At 42.2% G+C, this 26,317-nt stretch overlaps 1 protein-coding gene across 1 annotated transcript; it reads left to right on the top strand.

The window, feature by feature from the left end:
- The first annotated feature begins 1,427 nt into the window (after positions 1 to 1,427).
- Siah2 (siah E3 ubiquitin protein ligase 2) lies at positions 1,428 to 26,317 on the top strand. The gene is made up of 2 exons (XM_051176993.1): positions 1,428 to 2,151; positions 25,681 to 26,317. Exons 1-2 carry the CDS (start codon positions 1,732 to 1,734, stop codon positions 26,236 to 26,238), a joined length of 978 nt encoding a protein of 325 aa, XP_051032950.1. The 5' UTR covers positions 1,428 to 1,731; the 3' UTR covers positions 26,239 to 26,317.

Raw genomic sequence — 26,317 nt, 5'->3', positions numbered from 1 at the left:
CTCCCACAAAACTGTCCTCTGACCTCCACATGAGCACACAGACGGTCACAAAAGAAATCAGGATATTAAAAGAATTTGCTTCAAGTCATGGGGGGGATACTATTTTCTCCATGCCCTGACTACAAAAAAATATCTCCTACTAGCTTTACAAACTTCAATGTCACCAGAGTTGGTAAACAAGAAATTATGAGCAGACTGTGTCCATTATATTAAAACATGGTTCACTCTAGGCTCTCAAGCTTCCGTTAACTTCTTTGGGTCCTGCGGGGTGAGTATCTGGAAACAAACTTTATTGAAACTACGGGAATCCTTGTAGATTCTATTACCAGAGGAGGAAGTTAGGCTATAGATGCCCTCTGCACCTGCTTAAGCTTTTTTATTTTATGGACATGTCTGTCTTTGTGCACGTGTACTGGTTCCAGGTGGCATTAGATCCCCTGGAGCTGGGGTTACAGGCAGTTATAGGTGCTGGAAACCAGAGGCTGGCCCTCTAAGACCAGAAAGTTGAGGCATCTCTTCAGCCCCCTTAGGAACCCTTTACTAAGCTACATCTCTGAGATCTCCCACATGTCGGGCGTGCACAGAGGAATCCGGCACCAGCTTGCCAAGCTGAGGATTGCTAACAGGTGCGTTGAGCTCACTCATTTCCTTCCTCCTCCAATCTCCAGTAAACTTCAGTGCCTAAGGCTTGAACCAAGACTAGACTTTAAGGACTCTGGTATCTGAGGACAGAAGGTCTCCTACTCCTACTCTGGCATTCTTTGGAGAGTTTAATATCCATCCAGTCACAGATGTCCAAGAGGTCGGAGTTCTCTAAATCGGAGGCGCTCGATTCCAAGGCTCTTTCGCTAGTGGACTTTTCCAGGGAAAACCGAGTCTACCTCCTAATCAGGCGGGGCAGGACTACTGAAGCGCCCATTCTCATACCTAACCGCCAGGCCGCTCCCGCCCGCCAGACTCCGGGTCCCGCCCCCGCGCGGCAGGCTACCGGCCGAGCAGCCGGATCGCTTGCTTCTCCCGCGCACCGATGACTCAACCCCAGGAGAGACGCGGGGATTCCACGCCCCGCCCACCGCCCGCCCCGCCCCCGGCGCACTCGCGCGCCGTCCACGCCCCCGTCCGGCCATCAGTTGCCCTTTAGCTGGAGACGGGTGTGGGCTGGCGTGGCTCCACTGGGAAAGGTCAAAGGGCTTCGGCAACGTCCTCTCCCAGAGCCGCCGGCTTCCGCAACCGCCCAGAAAGCGACCCCGCGGCGGCGGCGGCAGCAGCGGCCGGCCGATTCAGTCGCCCGGCAGGAAACGGCTCCGGCGCTGCCAGCCGGGCCAGGAGGAGCTCGGCGGGCCGCAGGGTGGCCCTGCCAGTCCCAGCGCGCCGGGGCGGCCGCACACGTGTCTCAGCGTCACGTCCGCGCGCGCCCCCGGGGCTTGCGTCAGCTGCCGCTCCTGAAGCGGGTGGGCCAGGACTGAGTGCGCAGCAGAGCGCCGCCGGAGGAGGGCACACCGCACGGCCGCGAGCCCCGAGAGCGTCGGCCACTCCGGGCGCCGCGGAGAGGATCGGCGCGGTCCCGTCCCCGCCCTCCCGGTGCCGGTCGGGTCCGCGCCCCCGGTCCTCGGACTGGGCGCCGTGGCGTTGCCCCGGAGCCCGCCACCCGCGGGGCGCGCACCGCCTTGACCCGGGCGGCCCCGCGGCGGCAGGCAGACGCCCGCAGGTCCATGGTGGGCTCGGAGCGCGATGAGCCGCCCGTCCTCCACCGGCCCCAGCGCTAACAAACCTTGCAGCAAGCCGCCGCCGCCGCCTCAGACCCCGCACGCTCCGTCCCCAGCTGCGCCCCCGGCCGCCGCCACCATCTCGGCTGCGGGCCCCGGCTCGTCCGCGGTGCCCGCCGCGGCAGCGGTGATCTCAGGCCCCGGAGCCGGCGGCGGCGCCGGCCCGGTGTCCCCGCAGCACCACGAGCTGACCTCGCTCTTCGAGTGCCCGGTCTGCTTTGACTATGTCCTGCCCCCCATTCTGCAGTGCCAGGCTGGGCACCTGGTGTGTAACCAATGCCGCCAGAAGTTGAGCTGCTGCCCAACGTGCAGGGGCGCCCTAACGCCCAGCATCAGGAACCTGGCTATGGAGAAGGTGGCCTCGGCAGTTCTGTTTCCCTGTAAGGTAAGTCCGAGGACCACCCTCAAATCTGCTTAGCGACCTTCCAGAGTTCCGGTGTCTTCTGGCGCACTCGAAGGCCCTAAGAGGCGAATGGCATATTCTCTCTCTCTCTCTCTCTCTCTCTCTCTCTCTCTCTCTCTCTCTCTCTCTCTCTCTCTGTGTGTGTGTGTGTGTGTGTGTGTGTGCGCGCGCGCGCGTGCGTGTGCACACCTTGCCCACCGTTTCGGTGCCTACCTGTCCACTTTGAGAACAAGGGTTAATGTTTGGCAGAACACTGACGGTATATAAATTGGTACTTGCTGACGGTTGGGAGCATCCCAGCTCTCCCAACCCAGAGCCACCGCGTCCCCTGCAAGGGTGTGCTCTGTTGGGCAGGGCAGCTCCGCGTCATGAAAACTTGGAGAGGGAAGCTGGCGGTGGGAGATTGTTGAGGTAGGAAACGGACGGTTTCCAGCAATAAACTTGGTAGGAATGGTCTTGAATTCCTCCTAGACCCAGCATCTAAGATTTGGGAGCCCTTAGGGGTGCAGCTACAAAGAAAGGGAGCCTGGATACAACCTGCTACTGAGAAAATCCTGCAGCCACGCCCTCTCCTCCGCTTCCCAGGACTGGGAAGGACTCAGGAGTTGTGGCTGCATCAGAAGTTATGGCTGCTGTTTGTTTGTTACTAAGTGCGATGAACTCGAGTCCACCAGGACTTAACATGGACACCCAGGGGCTTTATTAGTTTTCTTCAGTTCCAGCACTTTAAATAGCGTTGCCTGTGCTCTTGGGGGATAAAGCTAACCACAAGCAAAAGTCCAGGCTCTCACTGCCTTGTCTCCCACCGGTCTTGTTCAGGGGCTGTATTTATACCCTCACTGCTAAGTACGGAACCATTAATGTCTTTCTGTCTCTGGAAACTTTTTTAAATGCCCACATGGAGATTATGCTTTTTCCCCCTAACAACCAGCTTTTCAAATTAATATCCCCACCCATTTCATGTCTGAAACTTGACCACCTGTATTTTAAATGTCCCATTTATAAATCTCTTTATAATCAAGACTTCTACCAGGTAGTTCGGTTTCTGAACTAACTTACAGGTGGAAATAATGTTAATACTTCGGAGGTTTTTTTTTTTTTTTTTTTTTATGAAAGTAATTGTTCTACCTGAGGCTGTTTAAGTTGCCTTTCATATCTCCTCACTGTTGATTAGTTTTTAAGGCAAGAGCTGTTTTAAGTTAAAAATAGTTCACGCAAGACTTTAATGTTAGGCTTGAGAGTCAAGTCAGTAAAATGAGTGACTTAATTTGGTCTTCTGCCCAGCTACACATTCAGCAAAAATAGCATATTCAAAAAAGGGTTTGAGTGAGGGTTTAGGCCGTGGGGTCACCTAGTTAAATTGCTTGCTTTTAGCCCCACCCCTGATTCAGGAAACTCAGGTGCTGCATCTCTGAAATTTGGATAAGATATTTCTTCTCTCTCTCTCTCTTTTTTCCTTTAATTTAAATTAGAAACAAGGTTTTACATGCCAATCCCAGTTTCCTCTCCCTTCCCTCCGACCCTGCCCCTCACAAACCCTCTATCCCATCCCCTTTCTGCTTCCCAGGGAGGGTGAGGCCTTCCATAGGGAGATCTTCAAAGTCTGTCAAATCATTTGGAACAGGGCCTAGGCCCTCCCCATGTGTCTAGGCTGAGAGAGTATCCCTCTATTGGTACACTAGGGATAAATACTGATCCACTACCAAAGGCCCCATAGACTGCCCAGACCTCCTAACTGACAGGGGTTCTGGGTCAGCCCTATGCTGGTTTCCCAGCTGTCAGACTGGGGACCATGAGCTCCCCCTTGTTCCAGCCAGCTGTTTCTATGGGTTTCTCCAGCCTCTTGACCCCTTTGTTCATCACTCCTCCCTCTGTGCAACTGGATTCCAGGAATTCGGCTCAGTGTGTAGCTGTGGGTGTCTGCTTCTGCTTCCATCAGCTACTAGATGCAGGCTCTAGGATGGTATGCATATAAGGTAGTCATCAGTCTCATTATTGGGGAAGGGCATTTAAGGTAGCCTCTCCTCTTGGATAAGGTATTTCCACTACTAGCCCCCCCCCACTTTATTGAAATTAAACTTTTTTCTTCCCATAATGTTTCCCCTACCTCTACTTCTCTCAGTTCTTTGCCACCTCCCCTTCTTTCCAGATCCATTCCCATTTTTTCTCTCATTAAAAAACAAGCAAGCTTCTAAAGGATGATAAGAAGAAAAAAGAAAAACTAGCTCATCAGAATTGGACAAAACAAACGGTAAGGCACTCAAGAGAAGAGTTAAGAAACAGAAACCCACTTGTTTGCACATCCAGGAATCCCATAAAAACCCAGAATTGAAAGCTGTAATATATACACAGAGGACCTGTTAACAAACACCTACAGGCTCTGTGCATGATGCTTCAGTCTCTGTGTTGATTGAGAGAGAGAGAGAGAGAGAGAGAGAGAGAGAGAGAGAGAGAGAGGGAGAGAGAGAGAGAGAGAGAGAATATGTGTATACCCATCCCTTGTAGGTCACTTAAGGTTGATTTTTTTCTAATTCCATTCATTTACCTGCAAATTTCATTCCTTTTAATGGCCAAGTAATACTCCACTGTGTAAATGTACCATTCTTCTGTTGAGGGACATGTTGGTTGTTTCCATTTCTGTCTATTATGAATAGAACAATAATGAACATGGTTGAGCAAGTGTTTCTATGGTGGGAGGAAGCATACTTTGGATATATACATAAGAGTGGTATAGCTGGATCTTGGGGTAGATCAATTCCCATCTTCCTGAGAAACCACCACACTGATTTCCACAGTGACTGTACAAGTTTGCACTCCCACCAGCAGTGGAGGAGTGTTCCCCTTACTCCACATCCTCATCAGTATGATTTGACACTGTGTTTTTGATCTTAGCCATTCTGCCAGGTAGAAGATGAACTCTTGTATTAGTTTTGATTTGCACTAAGGACATTGAACATTTCATTAAGTGTTTCTCGACATTTGAGTTTTGTCTGTTGAGAATTCTCTGTTTAGATCTGTACCCCATTTTTTAATTGGATAATTTGTTTTCTTGATAACTAGTTTCTTGAGTTCTTTATATATTTTGGTTATCAGTCATCTAATGGATATAGAGTTGAGAAAAATCTTTTCCCATTCTGTAGGCTGCCACTTTTTCTGAATGACTGTGTCCCTTGCCATGTAGAAGTGTCTCATTAATTGTTGATCTTAGTGTATATGCTAACAATGTTCTGTTCAAAAGGCCTTTTCCTGAGCCAGTGTGTTCAAGTCTATTCCCCACTTTCTCTCCTGCCAGGTTCAGTGTATCTGGTTTTATGTTGAGGTCTATGGTACATTTGAGTTTTATACAGGTGATAAGTATGGGTTTATTTACATTCTTCTACATACAGATATCCAGTTTGACCAGCATCGTTTGTTGAAGATGCTGCCTTTTTTCCAGTGTGTATTTCTGACTTTATTATCAAAACTCAGGAGTCCATAGGTGTGTGGATGTATGTCTGGGTCTTCAGTTCAATTCTTTTGATAGACATGTCTGGTTCTATGCCAGTGCCATTCTGTTTTTATTAGCTAGCTCTGCAGTACAGCTTGAAATTGGGAGTGGTTACACCTCCAACATCCCTTTTATTGTTGAGGATTATTTTAGCTATGTTTGGTTTTTTCCTGTAAGGGAAACTGAGAATTTTCCTTTCAAGATCTGTGAAGAATTGTGTTGGCATTTTGATGGGGATTGTTTTTGGTAGGATGGCCATTTTTACTGTGTTAATTACTATATTTACTACTGAACATGGAAGATATTTCCATCTTGTTATCTTCAATTTCTTCAGTGCCTTAAAAGTTTTTAATCATATGTCTTTCACTTGCTTAGTTACTCACCCCAATAATATAATGTTTAATGTTATTTGAGGTTATTGTGAAAAGTGTTATTTCCATGATTTCTTTCTCAGTCTATTTGTCATTTGTGTGTAGGAGGGCTACTGATTTCTGTGAGTTTGTTTTTTATCCAGGTACTCTGTTGAAGCTGTTTATTAGCTATAGGAATTTCCTGATGGAAACTTATGTATACTACTATATCATCTGCAAATAAAGACACTTTGACTTCTTCCTTATGATCCTCTGGATTTCCTCAGTGTCTGTCGTTATATCCCCCTTTTCATTTCTAATTTTGTTAATTTGGATATTCTCCCTCTTTTAGTTAATTTGGATAGGGTTTGTCAATGGTATTGATTTTTCTCAAAGACCTAACTCTGTGTTTCATTGATCCTCTGTATTGTTCTCTTTGTTTCTATTTCATTTATTTCAGTGCTCAGTTGTATTATTTCCTGCCACAACTCCTGTTTGGTGAATTTGCTTCTTTTTGTTCTAGTGCTTTCAGGGATGCGGCTAAGTTGCTAGTATGAGATCTCTCTAATTTTTTTTATGTACTCAATTGCTATATAAACTTGCTTCTTCACTTTCATAGTGTCCATAAGTTTTAACATGTATCCATTTTAATTAATTTCTAGAAAGCTTAATGTCTTTCTTAATTTCTGTCTTGACCCATTTTTTTGTTCAGTAGTGGGCTGTTCAGTTTCCAGGAGTTTGTATACTTTTTGTTGTTTCTGTTGTTGCTAACATCCAGCTTTAACCTTTGGTGGTCAGATAGGACTTGGGGTTATTTGGATTTTCTCATATCTGTTGGGACTTGCTTTGTGTCCGAGTATGTGGTCAATTTTGGAAAAAGCGTCATGTAATGCGTTTACCTTAATTTTTCTAGTATTAATAAAAACTTAGGAGTCAGAAATTGAGATGAAAAACCTGATAAATCCAAGAAATAATTGGCCCTACTCTCTACTTTTCCCAGATTGAAATGCCCTCGAAACCTCAAAATATTTCCCCCTTTTTTGTCTGTAAATAAAAAGGAAAGGTGTTTGTTTGTTTTTGTTTTTTGTTTTTTTTTCTTTTTTAACTCTAACATAGTAAAACTATATATAATAAGAACAATGTCTGAACGAGGTCCCCTGAACATGGATGTCAGTTGGGGGGCTTGGGCAGTCTAGGGGCTGCTGGTAGTGGAACCAGTATTTATCCCTAGTGCTTGAACAGGCTTTTTGGAGCCCACACCTTATGAAGGGATGCTCTTTCAGCCTACATACAAAGAAAAGGGCCTTAGTCTTGCCCCAATGATGTGACAGACTTTGATGATTCCCCCATGGGAGGCCTCATCCTCCCTGAGGAGTAGATGGGGAGATGGGGCGTGAGATGAGAGAAATAGGAAGACAGGAGGGAGAGGGAACTGGGATTGGTATGTAAAATAAGATTTTTAATTTAAATAAAACAAAATTTAAATACACAAAGGAAAAACGAACAATTGCCAAGTATTGTCTAAATAAAAAAGGGACAGTTTTAAACAAAATTGTATACAATAAGAGTAATTATCAAGTAAGAATTACATTCACAATATCTAGTTCATTTGCATTTGGAAAATTCAGAGGAAATAATCCATTATCTATCCTATCTTGATTAGTCCAAAATTTTGTACCAAATTCACTTTCATAATTTGCATTACCAACCCAAAATTATGTTTTTAGACTTCAAAACATTTTCTAAGGTAAACCACTTAAGCTTTTATGTTTCTCAACTTACATACTTTACACCTCTTTTGAGTTTGTTTTCTGAATTTGGTAACAAGGAAAACTGTAATGATCTAGTCTTTAATCCCATCAGAGATCCAAGAAAAGTATAAAATATTACCTGAGTAAACAGGAAGTACAGAGCAGAAACTTCCAAAATTAAACTACAGAGACAGCTGGCTTTGTGGACAGTCACCCAAGGTTCCTCTGCAACATTGGGCATCTATCTTCAGCCTACAAGCCTAAAATATCTGACAGGCTTTTTTTTGTGAAGCAGGAATATTTGAAGGACTGTCCTACCTTGTCTTGGCAAAGTTGACAGTCACCTTTTGTGTTCTGCTTTTACAATTTGGTCAGCATATTGTCAGCAGTCAAGGCAAAGGCTATTTCTTGCCCAATGGCTAACTTTGCCACAAAAAAAAAAAAAACTCCATGTGGAGGTTCTTCAATTCCCATATCCTTTTTTTTTTTTTTTGTGAGGTAGATTGGTGCTGCCAGGAGCAGACATATCTCACTGATGAGAAAAGCCTTATGTTATTAAAACACCTTAAGTGCTATATTATGTAGATTTCTGAAGTGTTGAAAGACCACCTGTTTGACCTTGAAAACACATCTAACATGGCCACAAATTTGATTGTTAGATGACCTGTATTTCTTAATTATCCTGAAAAGTTTGTAATAATAACTTTTAAGGACTAGGAATTTATATTACATTGTTAAATGAGCTGCATATATATAATACCTTAAACAAGAGTAGAAACATATATGTGTGTGTGTGTACACATAAAATAACCTTAAATTTATATCAATATACAAAAATCCATACCAATATAAAATATTTAAGACTAGTAATTGCCTTTTTAGAAAAAAGTTTCAATTATCTACCCTTTTATCCTACCATTCCTATGTTCCCCCTTTTTTCATTTCATAACAAGATCCTAAATCTAATCCCCCTTGCTTAGTTTCCTCCCTGACCCTAACAAATTGCAGCTAACCCCCCTGAACAGTGAAATGGCAAACATCCCACAGAACAACCAGAAACCCACCTACCCCCCATCTTTGGAATGTGGGCATCTTATTCTTAACATTACTCCCTATTAGGGCCTAGGCCCTGCTCCAAATGATGTGACAGACTTTGAAGATTCACCCCTCCATGGAATGCCTCACCTTCCCTGGGAAGCAGAAAGAGGATAAGATAGAGGGTCAGTGGGGGGGGGGTGGAGAGAAGGGGGAGAGGGAACTGAAATTGACATGTAAAACAAGATTATTTCTAATTTAAATTTAAAAATTATGTAAAAACAAACAAACAAAAAAAAGTATGTTACATAACTTTACCAGAATCCCTGTTAAGCCAAATGCTTTCTGTTCTACTTTGCATTCTGTTGCTCTGATAAAACACTGGACAAAGTGGCGGGGGGGGGGGGGGGAATTACTCCCCGTTATCTGGGGATGACAACATCTTTAGGAGACCCTGTAATGATTAAATCCTGGGACAGCTAACTAGCTGTTGTACAGTCTTGGTGTGATGGGAAAGTTCAGGGCTTATATGAAGACCTGGTTGGAGTAGTCTATGAAGATGGACCATCCTAGCTAACTGCTTTGAAATTGTCCTAAACAGTTTGTAGTCCAAAGCTGATCAGCTTACTGGCATTATCACACTCCAAGTGGAATCATTGTGGTGGGTCTCCAACATCCTTTTTGGAGACTTCAAAGGTCACTGTTAGGAATGGTCACTGTTCTGCAGAAAATTTAAACATTTTAAATGTCATATGCAGCAGATCTTGGAGAGGTTAAAGGCCACAATATATTAACTACATCCAGGATACACAAACTTAATTCCTAGTTACCTGCTTCAGACTTAAGCCTGAAATCTCATACAGGGAGGTAATATTTATGCCTTAAGAAAAATTTTGACTCTTCAAAATAAAACCAAAGGATTATGAGAGTAGTAGCATTAGAATACTCCCTTAATTTTGATTTTCTTCTGTCCCACACCAGGTGGATCTTCTGACATGAGACAGATTTTGGATTTTCCTTTAATAAGCATGTTTGAGCCACACTTCAGCTCCAAAGCCAGATTTAATTTTTAATTGAATCGGGACTACAAAAAGACCATGTGCCTTATATGTAGAGAAAAGCAGAAATGAACATTTGGAAAGATTTATGAAATTTTATCCTGTTGGAAATGTGCTATAACAGGCAAATTTACTCTTTTTCTTGTTATATTTTCTCTGGATGATTTGTCCTCCTTCAGATGTCTCATTTGTCCAGTGGTCTTCATATTCCTTAGTTGGATGCTTTTATTCTCCTGGAACAAAACCCTGCCCCAACCATGAGTTTCCCTTTTTGGCAGGTTATGTCTGGTCAAATGAAAGACATTTGTTAGTCTTATAAGTTTTGACAGAATGGCCACACTTGTTTGGTGAACTATCGCCTCTCCTAATCAAGAGGTTTCTCCTGTTTGATGGTATCCATAGCTTTTCTTCTTCTGTGGAAACAAAAACAAAATCTCTTACCCCATGTTATACATATTCTGGTTTCTATTCTGATGTCAATGCATCTTACAGGCTGGTTTAATTCAGTCTTTTTCTACTAACCCAATGTCTCTCTGAAGGTATCATTCCTTTCTCATTAGCATTAAAACACTTTTGAGGTTAATGAAGCATTATGTAATCTGTCTCTGGGGGCCTTTATTGCCCATTTCTGTTTATGAAGCATATCTTTTTAAGTTCAGTTAGATCTTTCTATAACTGCTTTGTCCTATAGAATTGTATGGTATACCTGTAATATGTTTCATGTTATAATATGCAAAAACTGTTTCATTTTACAAGAGACATATGCTGGAGCATTGTCAGCCTTACTTTGTACAGGTATTCCCATAATGGCCATAACTCCTAATAAATGTGTGATTATAGAATCAGCCTTTTCAGAACTCAAAGCAGTTGCCCATTGGAATCCTGAATATGTATCTATGCTATGCTGCACATACTTAAATTCTCCAAATTCTGTAAAATGAAACATATACATTTGCCAAATTTAATGTCTTTGAGTAGCTTTTGGGTTATTTCCTGCAGGTAGTAATGTTTGGTTATACAGAGAATAGGTAGGACATTTCCTTATAATTTCCTTGGCTTGTTACCAATCGATGGAAAAATTTTTCTTCAAACCTTTGCTATTAAATAGTGTTCCTTATGAAATTCTGAGGCTTCTAGCAGATTTCCTACCAATAGCTGATCAATTTCATCATTACCTGTGCTAGAGGGCCTGATAGACCTGTATGAGATCTGATGTGTGTTATATACAAGGAATGATTTCTATTTCTAATTATTATCTTGTAATTGAATAAATAGCAAAGTCAATTCTGAATCATCTAGAATAAGTTTAGCACTTTCATTATGTACAACAAAGCTTTCTGCACACTAAGAGTCAGTAACTACATTAAAAGGTTCTAGAAAAGCTAATATCTTAAGAATAGCATATAATTCTGACTTTTGAATGGAATTATAAGGACATTGAAGATCTCTGTGAGTTCGAGGCCAGCTTGGTCTACAAAGTAAGGACAGCCAGGGCTATTTTACAGAGAAACCCTGCCATGAGAAAAATTAAAAAAAAAAAAAAAAAAAAAAAAAAAAAAGGAAAGGGAGTTTGGGGGGAGATAGGAGAGGAGGGAAGGAAAACTGTAGTCAGGATGTAAAATTAAGAATAAATAAGTCCACACTTTGTGGGATTCAATCCTAAATTTTTAATAGTTTCCATTCAGTTCAATATTTCAAATAAAAGTAAGAATGCTTTTGAAATTAAAAAAGTAAAATATAAGGGCTTTGATCTACTTTACTTATTTTTCCTGACTTATAACTTGCCTTTCCTGGTTTACTTGCATCAGTATGGAATGTAGAGTCTCCAGAAATTGGAGTTTCTTGTATAAATAAAGAAGGATCCAATTTGTTCTTTTTATAAACTGAACTCTTGCTTTTGAGATATTTGTTGCCTATCTCTCCCAAAAAATTACTACAAGATCTTTGCCAGTGTTCACTTTCTGCCCATAATGAGGCAATTAACATATTTAGTATAAGATACCATGATTTCAGAAGGGGAAAATGTTGCCAAATATTCGTTTATACATTGTTAAAGATGTGTCACTATGATTGGTTTAATAAAGAGTTGAATGGCCAATAGCTAGACAAGAGAGAATAAGCGGGATTTCCAGGCAAAGAGAGGAACTTGGGATGAATCTAGATGCTTAAGAGAAGTTGGACATACTATACAGAGGAGAGGTAACTGGGCCATGCAGCAGAACGTAGATTAATAAAACAGGTTAATATAAGAGCTCGTTGAGGAAAAGCCTGTTAGGCCAAGCTTCCATAATAAGTCTCCATGTCATCATTTATGAGCTGGCAGCCCAAAGAAAGGTCATGAGGTGCTGAAAAAAAAGATACTTTATTTTGTGTTTGGTGAAATGTTTAATAAATATCTGTGAGGTTCATTTTGTTTATTATGTCAATTAGCTCCAACACTTCTCTTTTTAGTCTTTGTCTGGATGACCTGTCTATTGGTGAAAGTTGGGTAGAAGTCACCCTTTATCAGCGTGTGAGGGTCAATATGTAGTTTAAGCTCTAGTAATGTTTTCTTTTACATAGATGTTAAGAGTTGCAATGTCTTCTTGGTGGATTTTTCCTTTGGGTATGTATGTCCTTCCCTATCTCTTGATTAGTTTTGGTTTGTGGTCTGTTTTGTCTGATATTAGAATGACTACAGCTTGCTTCTTAGGTCCACTTGCTTGGAATATCTTTTTCCAACCCTTTACCCTGAGGTAATGTCTATACTTGATGTTGAAATGTGTTTCTTTGATGCAGCTGAAAGATGGATCCTGTTTTTGCATCCATTCTCCTAGACATCTTTTTATTGGAGAATTTAGACTACTGATGTTGAGAGATATCAATGATTAGTGTTTGTTGATTCCTGTTATTTTGGTGGTGGTGGTGGTGGTCATGGTGGTGGTGGTGTGTGTGACTCCTCTTGGTTTGCTTGTTTGGGATTATTCTATGTAGTTTTTTTAGGTAACCTCTTTAGGTTATAATTTTCCTTCTAGCATCTTCTTTAGGGATTTATAGGTAGAAAAATACTTAAATTTGGTTTTATTACAGAATGTGTTATTTTCTCCATCTGTTATGATTGAAAGTTTTGTTAATTTGGCCTGACATTGTTGATCTCTTAGAGTCTATAGAACATCTGTCCAGAACTCTTCTGGCTTTTAGAGTCTCCACTGAGAAGTTGGGTGACAGGTTTTTCCCTGTCAGCTTTTAATATTCTTTCTTTATTCTGTAGGTTTAGTATTTTGATTATTATGTGCCAAGGGACTTTCTTTTCTGGTCCACTCTTATTTCATGTTCTGTATACTTTTTGTACTTCAGGGAAATTTTCTTCTATAATTTTGTTGAAAATATTTTCTGTGACTTTTCTTCTCCTTCCTTTGTTCCTATTATTCTTAGATTTTCGTCTTCTCATAGTTTCCCAGATTTCTTGAACGTTTTATGTTAGGAGCTTTTTAGATTTAACATTTTCTTTGATCAATGTATCTACTTCTTCTATTGTATTTTTAATGCCTGCGATTTTCTCTTCCATTCTCTTATATTCTGTTGATGAGGCTTGCTTCTGTTAAAGTTCTTAAGCTTTTCATTTCCAAACTTTACTTAGTTTGGGTTTTCTCGATTGATTCTGTTTCCACTTTGGGTTTGGAATGGTTTTATTAATTTTCTTCCACTGTTTGTGTTTTTCTGAATTCCATTAAGGGCTTTGTTCATTTCCTCTTTAAAGAGCTCTGTCATCTTCACAAGGCTGTTTTAAGGTCTTTTTCTTGTGCTTCAGCTGTGTTGGAATACTTAGGACCTGCTGTGGTAGGGTCACTGGGCTCTAGTAGTGACATCTTGTCCTGGATGTTATTGTCTGTGCCAGACACTGGGGTCCAATCATCTGGGATGATTACAATCTTCCCAGATTGTAATTCTAGGCGTTGGTATCTTATCTTTGTTGTCTGGGTGTTTTGTTTCTTGGTTTCTGTTGTCTTCACTGGTTCATAGGAGACTGGTGGCTGTGTGTTGCCTGGTAGGAAATTCTTCTGGGATCTGGATAGGTGCGGGCACTGGGAGTTCCAGGATATATGTTTGTAGGTATTGGGGGCTGACACTTAGGAATGAGGATGGGCTGGGGGTGGTTGAGAGTCCTCAGGAAGGTAGAAAGGAGTATGTTCTACCAGCATGTGCTTAGTCCTTGAGAATAGGGTCATTGAGTGAGGAGAGGCCATAGCAGAAGGTCTGCTACAGACCTGAGGGTGAGACTGGCAGGTCGGGCGTAGAGGGATGGAGGGAAAGAGGTAATGATATGCAGGTAGCCTCTAGGTTCCCAGGACATGCCTGCTAGTGTTAGGGGCTGGAATAAAGCAGGTGGACTGATACAGAGCGAGGGGTGAGAATGCAGGATTGGATTGGAAAAAAGGAGGAAGATCTGCAGTTAGCCTGCTTGTTTCCCTGGTCAGAGTGGCCTTCCACAGCTTTCTTGAGTGGTGAAGAAGGCTGCTGCCTTGTGACAGGGAAATGCAGGTGATGGTTGACAGAGTGGATAATTGACATTTGAGAAAATTAAGGTGATAAGAGATACCACTACAGATTCCTACCAGACTGTCTTCTCCCTTTACTTTCCCCCACTTTCAGTGGCTATAGAAGAAATGGCTCTCCTTGATAGTCAGTATTTAGTAGTGCTACTAGAAGGTGGCATTTTACTGTAGTATAGTCTTTCCTAACATCTGAACAGGCTCATGAAGTTCTTGAGCCTTAGAACACCACCAGTACATGTGTGAGTTCCTTTCTCAATCTATTCTTTAAGAATGCAGTTGGGCCAAGCCATCACGTAGACCAGGAACCAAGCTTATAATAGGTGTTAGAGTTACTTTTCCATGTGCATATGAATGAGGTTTCTAAAACTAGAGTATGCACCCTATACATTTGCTTAAGCAGTAATCCAAACTATTTAGCAGCACAGCTCAGCTACTTGGTATGGATAAGACAAATTTGGATGTGTACATACTGCAGTAACCAAAACTATTCATTGGAGATAGAAACATTAAGTAAGGGATAAGGCCTGTGTCTGTGTCAGACAAGGGGTGGGGGTCTATGTCTCTAGTGGGTTTTGTTTTGTTTTGATCTGCACTCTGAGTCTCCCAGAATTCCTAGGGACTGCCCCCCTGCTTTTGTTTCTATGAGCTAACTCATGTAAGAATACAGTGGTGAATATTCAATGCCCAGAATCTCAAGAGTTGCCTGGCTCTCTGATTACCAGAATGGGCAGTGGGGCAGAGGAAGCCTTGAGTTCCTTATCTATAAATGAAGAGCAAGTCAGTTTTTATCCCTTGAAAAATCGGGAGACTGTGGGGAACGCATTGCATCCCTGCTTTGCACAAACTAATTTGCAAGAGGCAGCATTTATTAGTTTGCCTTGTCTTCAGATGAGGACCCTCCTGTCTGTAGACTCACTAAGTGTCTAAATCACACAATCAGGCACACATCTTTGGCATACTCCTTAGTACATGGAAATTTTGAATCTGAATTTATATTTCAAGCTTCCAAGTTATAATTCAGAGCTGACCCTAGTAACAGCCATGTGATTGGAGGAGTTCATCACTGTCCCAACACAGCCTTGAACTGTTAGATTAAAAAGAATGGAAGTGTTGCCAAATAACTACCTTACATAAAATGTGAAGCCATATAGTTAAATATTAAATTATTACCACTCCTTTAGCATAGACTAGTAAATTAACCCAGATCTCTCTTTTTGAGAATTTATATAAAAATAGTGCTTACTTAGGGTGTTTTCAGTCCATTCTTCATCTGTAGCTGAGAATTTTTGACAGTCTGTTCTCTGTCTCAGTGGAGAGTGGGTGTAGGGAACAACATGAAGGTTGACATGTGAACAGTACAGTATATTTCACCACTTGGTAGTGTATTTTTATTTGTTAGGTATATTTGCATATGTGTGTGGGCACACTGTGGAAGTCACAGGACAGCTGTGGGTGTCACTTCTCTCCTTCCATCACCTGGTGGCAGGGGGTTAAACTCAGGCCATTGGTTTGATGACAGATGCCGTTATCTGCTGAGTAATGTCACTCCACCATCTCACTGGTCCTCAGTAGTGTTTTTCTATCATCCAGGAATTTCTCTCCACAGCTGTAGGAAATACCAAACCTCTCTAGTCTACTTATAATATTACATATTTTCCATTTTTATAGTCTTCTTTGAAGGTTCCTGTAATATGATTGCATATCAGCACCGTATTTGAGAACCTTGGCTACATAATTCTTTTCTGTGGTTAGATTATGACAAAGTTTTTTTTTTTTTTTTTTTTTTTTTTTTAAAGGAACAAAGGTCAAACAACCTAGTTGACCCTTTCTTTAAAGGAGTGGCTGGCCCTGTGTAGTTCAGTTGATAATCCCAGGAACTAGGAGTACAAAGAAGAAAGGTAACAGCCTCAGGGGCTGGGAAAGCCTTTAGAGCAGTGCTTCTCAACCTTCCTGGGCTTTGACCCTTTAATACAGTCCTTGTGCTGTGGTGACCCCCAACTTAAAATCATTTTCATTGCTACTTCATAACTAATTTTGCTAGTTATGAATTTAAATGTAAACGTCTGTTTTCCCAGTGTCTCGGGTGACCCCATAGGGTTCGTGACCCATAGGTTGAGAACCACTGCTCTAGATAGGCTGGAGAGCTCAGGCTCATACAAAGAGGGCAGCCCCTAACCTGAGCTGGATCACCTGAGCCCAGCTGGAGCAGCACAGGACTCCACATCACAAAACAAACCAGAAGGTGGCCTGTGCTCTTGCCTAAGATCTGGGAGTGTGGGCCCCGGCCATGCTAGGCATTCATAGGAGAAGAAAACAAAAACTAGAAACTGGACTTTGATGTCAAATCTGAACCCCTGCCCCCTCCCTCTTTCTCTCTACTTTAGCCAAATGCAAACATAGAGCACTGACAGGCCAAACTCCTACCACTTAGGAAGAGCCTTTGACTGGTTCTGTTTTAGGCCACATTCACTAAGCCTAGATTCTGATTTGCAACTCTGACCAGACCTAGCAGTGGTTTTCTAAGTTACTTTCTTTTTCAGTCTTTATTTTCCAAGGGGTATCCATTCTGGTCATCCATAGACTGGAACTGTTGTCCTAGTGGTTAGATTGCTGACTTTGTACAAGGCAATTTATGTTTTGTACTTGTGGGTCTAGAAGCAGGGCTGGGGCTAAAGGATTACACCAGAGATTTTTCCCACCCTAAAATTCTTGAATCTGGTAAGTGGTCACAGGAATAAAAGCACTAGAGAGAAAAGGCAGAAGGGGTTCTCAGAAGTCCTGGCTGTGGTTAGCCGTGACCCTCCCTGAGCCAATTAGTTCCCTGCTAAAATGAATAGAGGGACTTCCTACATGTTAGGTGCCTTGAGAGTAGATTAAAAGGCCATAGAGGGCACTTCCTCTCCATTGAAAATGGAGGCCAAGTGGTTTTGTGCTGGGACGGGGAAGCCCATCAGCAGAGATATATTCAAAGATTTCTTCTTACTCCAGAATTTCCCTTGAGACAGTTGCTTTTGTTGGAAGCTGTCTCTGCACTCTTTATGATGCCTGAAATTGAGCGTATTGGCCCAGAGACTTAGAATAGTACAGGAAGAATCAGAGCTCAAATCCATTACTCCAGGGCTTTAAAGAACAAGATTGACAGTACAGCTTTTGAATGTCAAATAGAACTGAAGGGCTAGACTATGACATAGCAGTGCTAAAGTTTAATGTTGATCCTTGTGTAATTGACCAAAGAATGTCCCTGGTCACAGCAATTCAGAGCTGGAGTAAACTGTCAATTAAAGTTGATCTTTCCTACAGCCTGACTAGAGGCCAACCAAAAAGTATGGCAGATCTGGCCCATAAAGTGCCAGCCAGAGATTCAATGGAGTTTCTCATTGTTCCTTACTGCTCTTTCTTGTAATCCCCTTACAAAGTATTGCATTGGTGTAATTGTATGGAGGCCAGACTAAGTAACACCTCTTATTCAAACATATAAGCCTTTCACTTACTAGAGGCCCAAGATACACATATTTAGCTCATCTGAGTGCCAGCGCCCACCACCACCAAGTAACACCGAGGAAATGTGGTTGTACATGGGTATTAGAACAAGGATCCCTTCTGCACATTCAGAAAAGAAAACTAAAGATATTTGTTCTGGTTAAATGTGTCATCATACTTCAGGTACTTGCAAGGTCTTACTGGAGCTCCTGAAAATAATGAGGTGGTACTCTGTTAACTTTCCATCAGTCACGCATAGTTTCCTATTAGTTCCTTGATAATTGGCCAACTGTCCTTGTTTACTTCGTTTGGTAAAGATTTGATATAATGACTTTATAAAATGTGTGGTATCTATGGGATGAAAGTTACCACAGAGACAGAATAAGCAGTGTTCCTGTGGTAAAGATGTGGGTTTGTGCACTGTTCCAAACTTTGAGTGAACAAGGTGGTATCTTTGGTCCCTCCTACTGCTATGTTTCCTTGCTCTGGTAGCTTTAAGAGCAAGCCCCATCACACGGTCATTCTGTTCCCACTGTGGTGGCTGCTAACTCCTCTCAGCCCCAGAGGCTCATTTGTAAAATGGGGATTTTGAGGTGGTGGTGATGATTCTGCCCTCACACTAAGTGCCTAGTGCTGCCCCTGAACTAAATAGATACACAGAAACTCAAAGGCAGCCAATGGTAAGTGTGGTATCACTTCAGGCAGACATAAACTTGGGGGGAACAAAAGAATGGCTCTTACTTTCTCCCATAAATTCTGTCACTGGGCTTCTCTCCCCAACTCCAAATGTTGTAAGCCCATCATAGGCTTTTCTAGAGCCCCGTGATGTGGCCCTGACATTGGTTCATTTGAGTGTCAGGATTAGACTTTTTTCATTCTTCTCATTTCTGCAATGTAATTTTCTTTTTCTCCTTCCCTCCTTCCAGGCCAGTCTCAAACCCATGATCTTCTTGCCTCAGTCTCCTGAGGTAGTAAGCATGTGCCAGTTCATTGGATCAGTTTTAAAGCCTAGTCTGGATAGGCATCACCTTTAAAGTATATATATATTATTTTATGTATCTTATTTTACAAATTTTAAGTTATAATTTTATTTACATTTTTTATTCAGAGGGAAACACAGTGATCATTTTTTTTTCAGATATACAATTGAAGAGAACGTGATATAAAATCAAAATGCCCTATAATCCTCCCCTTAAAAATAACTTGATACCATTCTGTAGATTTCTTCACGAATATACATGTAACATAATGGTTTCTTTCACTCACACCTTCCCCACCAAGAAAAATGAGGAGTGATATTTTTCATACTGTTTTTTGGCTTTTCACGTTGTGGCTGCTTTTATGCTCTGATAAACGTTCTTTGAAGTCATAGTCAATGCTGCATCACACTGTAGTTCTCTAACAGCACCAGGGCTATTCAGTAAGCTTCCTGTTAGTAGTCATTTTTTTATCTTGTTTTCTTGCTGTGATTTTTTTTTTTTTTTTTTAGTTACTGCTAACCTAAATCCTTGGACATAATTTGAGCATTTCCTAAGGATGCTGTTTCTAGGGTTTCTGAAGTACATGGGAAGGAGACAGGGCTTTTCTTGGTAAAGCCAGACTGGTTTCGACCTTGAAACTTACTTGCAGTTTCCTTTCTTCCCTGCACCCCCATCACTGGGTCATCCTTTATGGCCTTAGTGTGGCCAATGATTCAGTGCTCCCTGAGGTAAACTCAGGCCTGAGGTGGCTGCTGCTTATGATCCACTTAATTCTAACCACCTCATTCTTGTTTGACACCCTCCTACAACCCCAGGTCCTCTCCTCAGTGACCCCCCCCCCCTTTCTGCCTCACCTGCCACTGTCCCCAGTCTCCTTCTTGAGTCTAATAGTAGAGATAGGATAGCAGAGCAGCAGACAGGAGTCACCCGGGTGTGGGCTGCACTTTGCTCCTAAAGAAGGGGTGGAAGGTCATCATGTGGAACTCACTGAGGCCAGCTGGAGAACACTGCTTCCTTCCTTTTGGGTGCCCAACAGATTGCCACTGTGAAGGAGATGGGATACAGTTAGGATACCCCTTAAAAATGAACACTCTGGCTTGTCAGTTTGGACAGCACAGACTACAGTCTGAAGCAGTGACGTTTCTCTTACAGCCACCTGTCTTTTTTGTCATCCACTCTACTTGACTGGGGACCAACCCATCATCTGCCCTTCCCACACTGGCTTTGGGAGGGATGGCTGTGGTAGCAGAGGGGTCCTCTCACTATGGTTGCCAGATGGAATTCAGATTTGAACTTCAGTTAAACGACAGATAATTTTGGAAGAAGGTATATAAAAAACAAAACAAAAGCAACAACAACAAAAAACAAAACACCAAAAAAGGAAAAAAAAAAAAAACTGCCTGGAAGATATACTGCACATCTTGTATTTTATTTGTTAATCTAACAACCCTCTCAGTTCTTTTGGCGAATCTGATTGTTTTAGACAATAGAAGGCTGGTGAGGGAACAGCACTACTAGATGTCAATATGATTGTGCACATGGGAATCTGGCATTGAAGAGTGAGGGAATGGTGAAAAGAGGTGGGCCAGGTGCTGGTAGTTGTTCAAGTGCTTTTGTTTGCACTAAAAGGACCTCGCAAAACTGGTTCCCAGTGACAGTGTGTACTTGCCTGCTAACTCTGGCTGTGGACAGATAAGAAACACATAGTCAAAAATCAACTTTTGTTCAAAGTTTCTAAGATTGAAAATAAACTACTCCTAGCTCAGAGCCTTTGCCAGGCCCTTTCTCCATCATAGAATGTTTTCAGAGATAGCAATTGCCCCCAAAGTCTTCCACCAACACATCATTTAGTAAGAAAACTATCTATAGTATGTGATCTATTTTGTCTTCAGAATATAGGATGGATTTGTGAACCCATGATTTTAATTAGAATGGCCTTTCTCTAAACAAAGTTTGTCAAGTCCACAGTATATTTGTCTCACCAGTGTTTGATGACACTGTTTGACAATTCTGGAACTGGGTAATAGTATTTTCTCATTTATTATCTGTAAAACTGTCACTGCCCTGCTGGCTAATTCTTATGACTTTACACTGCCTTGGGAGTGGAAGTGAGGAATTTACCATAGGAGTTACAGGAAAACATGCCAGTGTGTTTAGAGGAAGATCTAAGCCGACTACAGGCTCCACAGTTTAAGTGTGGTTAACTTGACTACACACTCCTATTGTTGAGCATACTAACAGGCTCAAGGGCAAACAGGAAGGTACTGCCTTTCTAACACAGATACTCCACCAATGGTTGTAAATCTATTTCAAGAGAAGTGTGTAGTCAACAGAACAGCAGGCTTGTTGTTTCTGGTCTGTGTGACATCTCAGAAGAATTAAAAACACCACACTCTAGCTGTTTATATAAATAAAATATTTGAAACATCTTGGTATTTAAAAGTATGAACATTTTTCTTACATGATCCAAAACTACTGAAGCTGCCTTTAATAGTAAAATCTACAGTAAGTTTTCCAGTTGAAGTAAAAACATGGTGGGAGACCGTCCATCATCTGTAAATAAAGCTGGTACTTGCTCACTTGTCACTGACTACCAGGTAGACAAGGAGCAGGTAATAGAACCAGTAAATCAGAACTTAAACAAAATTACTAGACCTATAAAAATTGGGAAGGAATCCATGATCACTTGGTGATATTTGGGGATAAGATAAACATTTTAATCACAAAACTAGTTTGAATTGCTAGAAGGCTGTATTTTTGTTTTTAAGAACTAAAACTTTTTTAATGATTTATTTCTCTTTTATATGCATTGGTGTTTTGCCTGCATGTATGTCTATGAGAGGGTGCCAGATCCCCTGAAATTGGAGTCACAGTTGTGAGCTGCCATGTGGGTGGGTCCTCTGGAAGAACAGCCATTGCTCTTAACCACTAAGTCATCTCCAGCCTCTAAAAGTGTGTTTTTGTTTTTTGTTTTTGTTTTTATTTTTTTAATGGTTATTTTGAGGCTGAGTATACCATTTGCCTCATATGTACAGTCCTTTCCCCAATACTTGTTAATGGTTAACTTGGTAAACCTAAGTGTTGTCATACTGAGTTTAGCATACTATACTAGGTTCACCTGAAATTCCCATTTGAACAAGTGAGAAGACAGACAGCAGCTGGTTAGTTCCCTGGTTATATGCTGATGATGCATGATAAATTACATGTGCCTCCTGTTAAATTCACATACTGTGCTCCATTTCTATACCCGTATAAGAAAATGATGGATGGGGGCTTAGAATGGCATAGACCTGTCTGTGTAGTGGATACTGTTACTGAAGTGGCCAGAAGTAGCAGAGCAGGTTGCAGAGCAGCAGACCATTGACTGCCAGCCTTGGCAGGCTAAGCAGTGATGGTGGATAGTCTATGTGAGAACCAGAGACAAATTGGTTTTTATAACAGTTTGTCTTTGTTGTAAAATTGTGTTGCTTCACTAAAAATGAGTCCTACCGAACCTTGAGAAAAAGAAAAGTGAGTGACTTTGGTTCATTTCCATGTAGATGTTTTATGCTAGAAGGGTGTTTACTCCCAGGAAAACACTAGGAGAAAGCTCAGTTCATTCAACCAATTCCTCATAAAGAGCCTTTATTCCTTAAAATGTAAATATGCTAACATCTCTCCTAGATTTTAAAGTTTGATGTAATTGAAAGCATAGACAACAGTTTCAATATTGCTGTAAAAAAAAAGAAAGGGGGGGGGTGGATTGGCCTTTACCCAGATTCTCTAGTTCCTTCTTCCCTGTGTATGCTTTTGCTTTTCAGCTCAGACCTGTATTGTTAAGCATGTGAATGTATGAAAGCTGCAGACACTGCCTGACCCATTTCTCTTCCAAACCAGGGCATCTACTTCTGCAATCAGGAAATAAGACTCAGCACAGACGCTGTGCTCGCTCATCTGCAGTCACATGCAGACCTCAGTGTTGTCCTAGAAATGCCCTTTGCTGATTTGAGGGCTGCTGCCCAGGCCAGAGCCACAACTGTATTTAGCCATCAGTGTGCATTTTATGGTCATTGGAGCTTATTTAGATTGGAGCAAAGTGCTGTTTGCTTGTACTTACTCTGGAAAAGGTCACTTCTGAGATTTGATTCACATCCAACAGCAGAATGTCAGTTCTGTTTTATTTTTTTAGTTTTTGAGACATTCTCATGTGAGACATTGCCAGATATCCTGCTAATGAGTCTGAGCTGCTTCCTTGGAGGTAAGCAGATGGGGCAGGACATTTTCCTCCCAGTGCCCCAAAGGGACCCACTTCTGCCACAGCTCCTGGCAGCCCCATCGTAGTGGAAGACTGATTGTCGGTGCTCAGCGCGTCATTCTGGAATTACACAGAATCAAGTTTAATGAAACAGATTAAATGACTGGTCCAAACCTTCTGCAGCACACATGGCCTTCCTTAGCAGTCTGGATGAGGAAAAGAGTATTTAACTTATAACCTCACGTTATAAACGAATAGTGTTGCTGTTTACTAGGTAAATAAATGACGTCATGTTCAGTATGCTGTGAGTTTAAGGGTTCATACTTGTGTATGAACAGGTTTTGTATTTGTATATGAAAGGGTTTCTGTGCCAAAAAAGAAAACTCTGCCCAAATCCCACCTTAAATACAGCCTTTCACCCTCTAGTGAGGGTAAAAAGACTTAAATGTGAAGCAGCATGTTACACACAGGCTTTCAGTGGCAGGACATGTTTGCACAAGACCTTTGCATGGCAGCACCTGTCAGCTGCTACACAGGCAGATTCTAGGTGTGATGTCCACCTTTGTTTCTCCTGCCCCTCCCTGCACCCTGAAGCTTTGAGTTGGTCCTCCCCACCTCCATTTTCTGTGCGCCTTTCTTTCTTCTTCAGAAAGGTTTACTTAAAAAATAACCCTGCCCTTTGGGGAAACGAGCACATCTTTCCCAAAGGAGAAGTCTCATTTATAGCTGGGGTGTGTCCAGGACACACAGGCCTCTCTGCGAAGGAGCCCAGGGACTCTGCTCAGCAGCACTTCCCTCCAGGAAGAAACCAAGTCTGTAAATGGAAAGCCCTCTCACCCCAAATGTCAGAGAGAGAATCATTTGCTTCAGATGGTCCTAGATCATTGAGCCATGATGGTGTCGAGTGGGTAGATCCACATAGCGTGGATGCCAGACAATGGGGTGGCTTGACCTACATTGGCAACACCAAAAAAAAAAAAAAAAAATTGCTTTTCTTGCATATCCTCTTTAATTCAGCTACCATAGTAATGGCCACAGTCTTGAACAAGGGGAAATGAGAGAAATAGATGGGTTTTGAAGCTCAGCTGCTTTAGAAGAACCAGTGTAAAACACCAAAGGCTTTAAAAACATGAAAACATGTGTAAGTAAAGCCTGTGGCAGGAGCTTTTCAGAAGGCCCTATCCACACAGACATGCCTCTTCCCTGTGTGTGACTTGGGGAGTGACCCTGAGCAAGAGTTGCACATGTGACAACCAAGTAATAGAGCACATAAAGATTCCTACCTGAGTAGGGCACGTTCCCAAGCCATGCTGGTGACAGAAACACTTGCTGTGGATGTTAGCTCTGGGGCTGTGGAGTAGCCTGGGGCTGTGGGAAGAGGCTGGGAACATGCTGTCCTGGATGCTATCCTTTTGCCAGACTTTGCCTTATTCCTGGACTTCATCCTGGGCAGCTAAGGTCAGCAGCCCATCCTATGACATCTTTGGATCCAGACACTCAGCCAGGCTCCGAGAAGTTCTCGCTATTTTTGTTCTGTTTATATGTGTTTTTAAAACTCTGAACTGCCTCACCCCCTGTCCACAGATCATCAGGAGGCTTTCTGTCCTGCCCACACCCAGATTTAAAACAGTTCATGGAGACTTCTTAGTATATAAAAAGCAGAGAACAGAGTGTAAACAGAAAAAGGATAAACCAAGAATTTTTCTTTACCTGAACTTTTTAAAAATTAGTCTACGGTTCAGAAATACAAAGAACCGATTCCTATCAGCAAAGCAGATGATGTAGAACTACTTCCACCAAGGAGTTGCCTTTTTATGTGTTTTTGCTTTTCGAAGTAGAGTTCTGTGTGGTTCAGGAGAACATGAATCATGCAATCCTCCTGCTTCGCCCTCCAGAGCAATAGCGCACACACACACACACACTGTATTTTTCAAATGTCTTTGAGTTCCTTGTGGGGAGAGGCTGTCATCCTTTCAGAGCCTTCAGTTTGGTCCCCTGTGTGGAGAAGGTGCTCAGACCCTCCTTGTTGCTAGAAAGACATTCTGTAAGGACTGGAAGTTGATCTATGTTAAGTTTATAAGGGGTTATTTCATAAGGCAGGGTAGGGAGAAGCAGAGGCATCTGTGAGTTTAAGGGTTGGTTTGCTTTTTTATCTTAGTATCTTAGACAGATGGACTGTCACTGTCATTTCTTTGGTACCTGCTTGCTTCAGTGGCGAGCTGGAGATTACGTGCAGTTAGCCAGACAGTTTATCTGCAATTGAATTCTTAAAAGGAGTCAGGGGCTACAGAAAATGGGAAAATGGCCAAGTTATCTCAGTAGTTTTGCTTGTTTGATATACTTAAAAGAACTTTAATTCTCATCCTTCACCATTGTTGGGATGAGTGGTCTAGAAAGCAGTACCCTGACTTTATTCATGATGCTATTGACAGTAAATAGAACCTGACACTTGTCTTAAAACACTTGACTCTCCTTGAACAAAAGTAGTTGAGCTAAAGATAGAATTTGAGCCCAGGAAATTTGTGTGGGTATGCATAGATGTTGGCACCTAGGAGATTTTGAGAAGGAGCCATAATGCAGTGTTTCTTTTTGTCTCTGCAGTATGCTACCACGGGCTGTTCCCTGACTCTCCACCATACAGAGAAGCCAGAACATGAAGACATCTGTGAATACCGTCCCTATTCCTGCCCCTGTCCTGGTGCCTCCTGCAAGTGGCAGGGATCCCTGGAAGCTGTGATGTCCCATCTCATGCATGCCCACAAGAGCATCACCACCCTTCAGGGAGAGGACATAGTCTTTCTAGCTACAGACATTAACCTGCCAGGGGCTGTGGACTGGGTGATGATGCAGTCCTGTTTTGGTCACCACTTCATGCTGGTACTTGAGAAGCAAGAGAAGTACGAAGGTCATCAACAGTTCTTCGCCATTGTCCTCCTCATTGGCACCCGCAAGCAAGCTGAGAACTTTGCCTACAGACTGGAGTTGAATGGAAACCGGCGGAGACTGACCTGGGAAGCCACACCCCGGTCCATTCATGATGGTGTGGCCGCAGCCATCATGAACAGCGACTGTCTTGTTTTTGACACAGCCATAGCACATCTCTTTGCAGATAATGGGAACCTTGGAATCAATGTAACAATTTCTACATGCTGTCAGTGAGGTTCCAGGAGTCTTTCATAAACTGGAGAAGTTATTTGGGCATAACGCTCTATGTTTAATAAAGTTTTTTTTTAATAGA

This window comes from Phodopus roborovskii, unplaced genomic scaffold (assembly GCF_943737965.1).
Source record: "Phodopus roborovskii unplaced genomic scaffold, PHOROB, whole genome shotgun sequence".
NCBI lineage: Eukaryota > Metazoa > Chordata > Mammalia > Rodentia > Cricetidae > Phodopus > Phodopus roborovskii.
The sequence above is the reverse complement of the archived record's forward strand: the minus strand, read 5'-3'. Positions and strand labels throughout refer to the sequence as shown.